Genomic DNA, 8,713 nt, shown 5'->3' on the forward strand with positions numbered 1-8,713 from the left:
TGTTTTTAACAGGAAAGGCTTTCCTTTCATATACGTGTAGCTTCAAGCCTGAAACCCCTTTCACAAACCTAATGCGGCCGACTAGATCTTATTTCTGGGATAAATAATCAAAATTATTAATGTTTGAAATCCCCGTCCTGTTAAGTCTTATAATACCTCCAGCCTGAAAAAAAGTGCAACTTAAGTCCACTGCTGGAAGAAGTCCCCCAGCTTGGTGCAATACAATAATAAGGATACTGCATATTGTAGTGCATGCAAGTAAAATAATAATAATTTTCTTTCTTGGAAACAAAAATCACGGTATTTTATTCCTATATATCTTGGTAATTGTCTGTGCTAATCTCACTAGCAATGCAGCAATATTCAAAAGGATTGCAGATATGTCTCTGCTAATAGATTTTTGCAACGATGACAGAACATACTTATGTTGACAAGTATCAAGCAGTCTCTTCTCCGTAATTCAAGTTTTGATGTCAATTTGTTTAAATCTCTCATTTCTAAGAGCAAAAAAAAAAAATCTACATCACCAGCCACCATGCGTTCGGCTTTTTGACACAATTGGACAGCATATCTTTCTCGCAAACAAATAGATCTACACAGTCTCTTGGACTTAATTTGTTCATCCATCACTAAAATATTGCAGTGTATATTTACTCAATCGTACATGTAAGTTGCCTTACATATCATCCGTGAAGAAATTTGGTCGAACTGCGTGGAATACAAAAGAAATGTAGTGTGAACGAAAACAAAAATAAAATATAAGGCAATTCGAAATTTTTTTCCCCCAGGTATTTAAAAACAAGCTTACAAATTTCGAGCTTGCGATACTAACACAGGGAGAATTTCAACGTGTGCGTACAAAATAAAACAATAAAGAAACAATAAAACCAAAACCTAACAAGAATTTAAGCTTACCTTAGACTACACAACGAGAGAAAGCGAGTGGAAACCATCAAATTCTCTTGCCACGAAAATAAGCTAATCACGATCTCACTTTCTGGCTTTGTCTTCCCGGGTGTCATGTATCAATTCTTTGACCTCGCCGACCGTGCTGTTGTAAACGAAACATGACCACAGTCATAAATACCTCTACCAACTTTCATCTAGGTGTGGGCAAAAGCCGATAGGCAAAAAAAAACACAACATATTTACGAAAGAAAATCACATGAAACCAAAATGGCCGACTTCAATCTTCGAAGCGTTCGACAAACTCGTACCCAGGCTCTCGATTTATCGGGCAAAAATGTACGCCTTTCTAGTACCCCCTCGTCAAAGAACCTTCCTGAAGACGACTGAACACTCTTGGACGAAAACAATACTCAGCAGCGGGGGGGTAGGAGAAAATTGTTTAACCAGGTTTAATGAATAAATTAATTAGAATCGAGTGAGTGAGTGAGTGAGTGAGTGAGTGAGTGAGTGAGCGCCATCCGACTGCCTCCTAAGCTCATGGATGTTACATAACATCCACGAGCAAAAAGGAGTGGAAATTAATAGTAGAAGTTGTTGGTTTTGTTTGTGTTCCTGTTGTTGTTACTGCTTAGAATATAAACACCCTCATCCCCTCCCTCCTATATCACCAACTATAACTTTCCTACCTTCTTTTATTTAATTCATAAAATAATTACAATATTATTTGTTCTACATAATAATCCACCTTTACTATAGTACCGTAAACTTCAGTTAATTCTTACAGTAGTTTTGTGATTAAATCGCTCACTAACTTGCTATTTTCGATCTTCCAGGACTATTTCACCATTGGGTTTACACAACCACCTCTGGATCCACATCAAGACTGGGTATTGACTCACTCCAGCGAAGAAAACGGGAAAACAACTTTGGCGTTTTATCGCCAGCGAAACACAGCAGATCAGCAAAACGACGTTGCTATCGAGGTAAAATAACGCAATCTTCTGATTCTGTCTGCCCCTGCATATTGTTATTATTTTTCTAACAACGCTCGACGACTGTAAGTCAAATAAACATTTTTAAAATTACGTCCCTACTTGCAACTTCTTTTTGTCGATGAATTGTGCGAGGTTATTAGCAAACATTTCGCCATCAAAAGAAGAAAAAAAAATGAACAATTCTCATGCAGCAGGCTGGTTAAGAATATGTGACGATACTTTTTTTCTGTTTTTGTTTGTCTTGGTTTCTAGCAAGGAGTTCCAATTTTCCTTATCTATGCTTACCATTTTACCAGTGACGTAGAGCCGCTAGGCCGCTTTCCAAGACACACTTTTAGAGGGCTTCGTTCTGGCGTAATACTAATTCCGGCTATTGAAGGTTAGTTAATTAATACTGATCAAATACAAATTGTGCTACATATTTTGACAAATTTACTACCAACAGTACATGGTGGAATATGAACAAACCCTACACAATTTTCGGGGATTTTCAGATAACAATCCAAAATGTCCGGAGATTGTTCTGAAACCTCAAGTTGACCCAAGGACAATCTTTGTCGAAGTTCATTGGATATCTCAAGTCAATGATCAACAACTCAATTATTGATCATCAATAAATTTAACTTAATTTAATTTAACTTTACCTTGAATTTAGTTTCTCGGCGGATACTCTTGAGAAATTTTCGGAAAATGCTCCAAAACGTCGGAAAATGTTGGCAAACTAAATGATTCTCGGTTCAACTTTACCTCCAGTTACCGCGGCGTCAACACTCTTGCCCAGATCTTCTTCTACCGCAGTTAATGCAAGGACAACGCCTCTAACAGTGACTACACAACCACCCTTTACTGGTAAGCTAACTTGTTGGTTTGAAAGTTAAAATATCTTCATTATTTAAATCTTCGGCTAAGGAAAACTCGTAATGTCGCTGTCTTGGACAAAGACGTCAAATGTAGCTGATACTTTGTTACCTCAGCTGCCCTAAACACTCATGATCACTGGCAGAACACAGGGCGTGGTTCAGTAAGACGAGGGCACGGAATGTCCAGTTCGCGGCGGATCTTACTTCATTCTCTTCATATCAAGGGTTGTGGGGGAGGGATGAGACGGTGATATCACAAATGACTGACAACGGAAGCCAGTGGCGTAACACTTGAGTGAGCTACCATCAAATCTTACTTTCATAAATCCATATCAAGAGAACAATAGTGATGTTAGAGAGTAAACATTACTTCTACAGATCAAGAATACTTACCAGTGTGACAGTTAAGATTGAGACAATAGATGTTTCTCATGATTATGTAAATATGAACATGTATGATAAACATACTTCCACGACTTTTTCTATTGACTGATAAATCACAGTGCAGAGATATTGAGCCATTCTACAAATTTCACCTTGTTTTTTTTCTCAGCATGTGGTGCAACGTTAAGCGGATCATCAGGATCGTTTGCCTCTCCTGGATATCCTGGGTTTTACTCCAACAACTTGAACTGTTTATGGACTTTGCCTATTCCCGCTAATGGAGTTCTCAGGCTTCAGTTTGTTGTGTTTGAAACACAGTCGTGGTAAGCCCTAGTTATAATTGCAGTTATGTTATTAGCAATACATAAATACTTCATTGTAATAAGGGGAGGGTTAAAATCAATTGTGACTGGCTTACATAAATAGGTCCTCTAACTTATGACACTAATATTACTTGGTTTTCCTTTACCTCTTGATATCTATATGACATTATTATGATAAACTCTATGAATCAGGAGTTTTATTTGGTTCTTTAATCCTTCAAAATTTCATACAAGCTATACCTGTAAATATGTTTTTAAGCTGTGACTTCGTTGAGTTGACCGACATCTTTGGCCAGAGAATAGAAAGGCTCAGTGGCTCTAGGTCGGGATTCACTGTTACAGTTAGAGGAGACAGGACTACGTTGCTGAGGATCAGATTTACCACCGACTTTTCCATCACAAGACAAGGTTTCAAGGCGCAATACAGCATAACGTTTGGTGGGTAACCTATCTCACAATTCCAAAAGAACCAAAGTAGGAAATGAAAATACATGTTAAATTTAAAGGCTGATATTAATTCTACCGTGTTTTATATAGGTATGCAGGGACTTGTCTTGATGCCCTTCTAATATTGATAACTACCTAAGATTGATGTCAAAAACTCTTTGGACTTGAGATATCTTTAGCACTCATGTCTTATAAAACATCCCTATACAATTAATTGCAGTTTAGATGGTGTAAGGTTTTTACATATCTGACATATTAAAGTACAATTATGACCATATTTTTCATACCTTCAACCACAGTGGCATCAGCCATCGCGCCCACGCCCCTTTCATCCAGTGTTGTTCTAACATCATCGTCCACAATACAAGCAACTACACAGCCGCCTTTTATCGGTAAGTTAACTTGCGTTGATTATGAAACATTCATTATTTACCACATCAGGATAGCTAAGTTCTTAGCTTCAGAAGATCGCCAGGCTGTCACGCCTATGGCCTCGTACTCAACATCACTGCGTAATACTTGATAGAAATGACGTAAGGGTTTGTTGTTGTTCATAATCTGATCTCATTTATCTCTTTGGTAAAATTTAGTTCGAATAAACAAGTTCAAATGGTTAATGGACAGATAGGGGTGACCATATCAAAGTTATCTCGAGCCGTTTTCAACTGAGCTAACATCAAATCTCACTCTCATATATACATATCAAGTGCACAGTTGTGACGTTAGAGAGAAACGTTACTTCTACAGGTCATGAATTCTTACGATTGTGATAGTTAAGATCGAGGCAATAGTTGTTCTCAACATGTCCTTATAAACATGTACAGTAAACGAAGTTACACGACTTTTTCTATTGACTTATAATTCGCAGTGTGGAGAGAAAGTGAGTTGTTTAACAAATTTCACTTTGTTTTTTATCTCAGCATGCGGGGGAACGTTAAATGGATCATCAGGATCGTTTGCCTCTCCTGGATATCCTGGCTTTTACTCCAACAACTTGAACTGTTTATGGACTTTGCCTATTCCCGCCAATGGAATTCTCAGGCTTCAGTTTATTGTGTTTGAAACAGAGTCATTGTAAGCCCTAGTCATGATTAGAATTAAGTTATTAGCAGTACATCTATAATTTAAATTGTAATAAGAGGAAAGTTAAAATCAATTGTGACTTGCATAAATGAACAGGTCTTTTGACTTATGACACTAATATTTCGACAATTAGACTGCAATTCAAGAACTTAACAGATTTCTTTCTTACCGGGTGGATGAATGCATATCAAATTATTATTATTACTATACATATCTATGTTTTATTCAACTTTTAGCTCGATACACGACCCCAGAAGCAAACCTAGCTGTTGCTTTAAATCAAATCGTGTTTAAGATACGGATTGTTGTTATTGTTGTTGTTTTTACCTGGTTTTTCTTTAAGATTTGATTTCTATAGAGCGGTTTTCAATTGAGTGCTGTAAAACCAAAACCAAGTAATCAAGTACTCTAGCCAATCACAAAGGACATAGACAATACAGTGAGTCAATTAAAACTCGAAGTAAATGCAAGTAGCCGACGTGAAGCGCGGGAAAAAGTGAGTGAACAAGTCACGATTGGTTTTGGGTTTACTTCTGATTGGCGTAAGTTTTTAAAGCCAATCTGGTAGGTAAGAAAACTAACTAATTTTCGACACTCGTATCAAAACAGCTATTACGTTATTACAACTGAAAAGCACGATGAATCAGAGGTTTTAATGCTTCTTTCAACCTTGAAAGTTCTCACACAAAGTTTGTACTTGTATGCATTTGTTTGCAGCTTTGACGTCGTTGAGTTGACCGACAACTTTGACCAGACCATAGAAAGGCTCAGTGGCTCTAGGTCGGGATTCACTGTTACAGTTAGAGGAGACAGAACTACGTTGCTGACTATCAGATTTACCACCGACTCTTCTGTCACAAGACAAGGTTTCAAGGCGCAATACAGCATAACGTCTGGTGGGTAACCTCTCCCACGACTGCCAGGAGCGCCAAAGAACGAATTGAAAATACTCCTTAATTTTAAAGGCTGAATCCATCAGCTATGCTTTGAGCAAGTAAAACCGCACTAAGGTTGGCTGAACTTGAAATGCTGAATTCGCTTAACATTTGTTGGTATTCTATTAAATATGTTTTTCCCGTTTTACTCTTCGTCAATCTTAATTGCCTTTGCACGTCTTTTCGGAAATATTCGGAAATGTACGGAGAATATTCGCGAGTCTAAACCTAGTATGGAGAAAGTTCGAAAATGCTATGGAAAAAGCTAGACACTCTTCGAAAAAAAAGCCAGCAACTTCACTATTTTAGTAAGTATGTTAATATTCTCCCTGAACTTCTTCCCATAGCTCCGATATCTTCGCTCGCACCCACACCTTCTTCATCAGCAGTTATTGCAACACCGACGCCCACAATGCAGGTGACTACAAGGCTGCCTCCTACCGGTAAGTTAACTTGACTATTAGTGCGTTATTCATTGTTATTGCAAAAAATTATTCTCTCTCACTTCGAAATAAAACAAAAACCAGGGCTTAATTCAAATTCCAAGCGTACTTCAATTTGGCTTCAGTGCCAACGTAGTATGTTTGGGTGGATGCGATACCTGGTTTGAGAAAACCAGCATGTGGTCGATAAATGCGATTTTGAGGTCTTCGTTTCTCGTGAAAAATGAGCCTGTTTGTTCATTCTTAAAAAAATCTCGTTTGGTTGTGTCAGTCCTTGAGAAATCCTGGATCCGTCTCTGTATTGCTCTTTCTTTCAACATATTATGAAATAAAGCAAACTGTAACTTAAACAGTATTGGCAGTAAAGATCACTTTTTTTTCCCATGTGGCCAAGCAGATGTATTTTGTTTTGCAGCAGAATGTGGACTTGGAGACCTTGCTGGAACCAGTGGATTCCTAACAAGTCCAAATTTTCCAAATAATTTTCCTCGAAACACCGAGTGTACCTCGACTATTACAGTTCCTGCTGGGCTTATTATCAAATTGACCTTTCTCAACTTCACACTGGAACCAAATCAGCAAACTGACTGTACGGGTTCTCTCGGAGGAGCCCGTGTTTTTATTACTAATGTGGCATCAGATGATGGCGCTGCACTATTCAGGCTTTGTGGTCAAAACATTCCTAATCCGGTGTTCTCTGTCGGGAATTTCATCCAAGTGAGATTGCTGTCACTCAACAATGTGGTCACAGGGTTCAAGGCATTTTACGAGGCAATCTCTGCCGATGACTGTAAGTTAGCCCACCAAATACCAACAGTGAAACCTGCATTAAGCGGACACCCTTTTGACACTCACTAGTGTCCGCTTAATGCAGGGTGCCCTTCCTAAACTGGTTCTAACATATTGTGCAATAATAATTTATTCAGTATTAACTTTTTGCGACACAATGTAACACAGTGCAAGATCAAAGACTGTTCATAGCACAATGTCCAGTCAGTCAATGCAGCAATCTGGAATAATCTAGCTACTTAGCTTGAAACCGACATCGCTGAACAAAGGAGTCTGAGCTGAGCTTTTAGAAGTAAAAACACTTGAAGTGTCCATTTATTGCAGGTTTTGTGCAACAAAATGGGTGTAGGCGTCCGCTCAGCATAGGTGTCCGCGGAATGCGCGTTCATTTGACAGTAAATAATAATAATAATAATAATAATAACAATAATAAACGAATCTTTAAACAGGATTAAGCCATCAGTAATTGAAAGTACTGTTATCATAGGGGTTCTGTAAGATTATAAAAAATTTAAAAAGGTAAAAGTACAAAAACGTTTAAGAGCTTAAAGAGAGGGTGGGAGGAAGGTAAGAGGGTGTGCGCTTAATATGGGGCCCGTTTGATACAGGTTTCATTGTAAAAGAAAATCTTTGTTGGCTACCATTGCAACTTTTATTTTATCAGGCAAGTGAGCCAAAATTTATAACGCCTTTATGGTCCTCGAGTTTGACTCTTGCGAATATTTAATGTCCCGGGGGAAACTCGTGTAAAAGGGACGGGGGTACTCGTCGTATCTTTCAGGGGTTAAAAATGCGGTTTTGGTACGTCTTAGAGTGTTTAGCCTCCACATGAGATGACAGGAGATAATGTGTTGTTTTAGAAAAAAAAAAAAGCAAGCCACGCACACAAAACGGGATCTTGGTACCTCTTAGGGGTTCTTTTCAAAATTTTCGCGTCATTTTTATATGAGAGGTCTCCCCCCGGAAAAATCCTTTCAAGCACTCTCTTAATGTCACAAATGACTTGGTCTTGATGATATTTTTGAACTCCGTTCTTAGTGTGTCCGGCTATGGCCCAGTTGAACGAAACCTCCGGCGTCATTACCAGTCCTTTCTACCCCAGAAGATATCCAAACAACCAAGACTGTACCTGGCAAATCACAGCCAACAGGGGAAACCGCGTCAAGCTAGAAATTGAAGACACTCTGGACATCTTTGAATGTGGCCTTGAAAGATGCGTGTGTGATTATCTGGAGGTCCAAAATGCCTTCTCTAATGATGGAGCTCCAAGTGGAAGAACGTGTGGTAGGCCGAATAGAATTTTAACATTTTACTCGATTCGTGAGACCTTGACAGTGCGGTTTTTCTCCGATGGTGCTAATGAGATGCAGAGTGTGGGATTCAAAGCAACTTATACTCAGTTGAACTTCACGCCTTCAGGTAAGTGCACATCATTAATTTGGTGTTCATTTCAGTATTAAACAGCCTATGAACAGACTAATTAGTGAAGCGACAAACATGGTGAAGAGAGCGAGTCAAGAAAGATCTGGTCAATTCTCTTCTCCT

The 8,713-nt window shown here is 38.6% G+C and overlaps 1 protein-coding gene across 8 annotated transcripts in view; it reads left to right on the forward strand.

The window, feature by feature from the left end:
- The window catches only part of LOC145460594 (CUB and sushi domain-containing protein 3-like), a 48,985-nt gene that overhangs the window by 33,970 nt on the left and 6,302 nt on the right, over nt 1–8,713 (forward strand). For 5 of the 8 annotated variants that reach the window (XM_081445457.1, XM_081445460.1, XM_081445459.1 and 2 more), the window contains 11 exons: nt 1,743–1,892; nt 2,157–2,283; nt 2,658–2,753; nt 3,318–3,471; nt 3,731–3,909; nt 4,218–4,310; nt 4,839–4,992; nt 5,719–5,897; nt 6,284–6,379; nt 6,795–7,169; nt 8,207–8,587. In XM_081445457.1, the coding sequence (XP_081301583.1) occupies nt 1,743–1,892; nt 2,157–2,283; nt 2,658–2,753; nt 3,318–3,471; nt 3,731–3,909; nt 4,218–4,310; nt 4,839–4,992; nt 5,719–5,897; nt 6,284–6,379; nt 6,795–7,169; nt 8,207–8,587 (1,984 nt within the window). The remainder of the gene's footprint in view (nt 1–1,742; nt 1,893–2,156; nt 2,284–2,657; nt 2,754–3,317; nt 3,472–3,730; nt 3,910–4,217; nt 4,311–4,838; nt 4,993–5,718; nt 5,898–6,283; nt 6,380–6,794; nt 7,170–8,206; nt 8,588–8,713) is intronic. The other 3 variants (XM_081445458.1, XM_081445464.1, XM_081445463.1) reach the window with 3 other exon arrangements.

The sequence above is a fragment of the Orbicella franksi genome, chromosome 11 (genome assembly GCF_964199315.1).
Source record: "Orbicella franksi chromosome 11, jaOrbFran1.1, whole genome shotgun sequence".
NCBI lineage: Eukaryota > Metazoa > Cnidaria > Anthozoa > Scleractinia > Merulinidae > Orbicella > Orbicella franksi.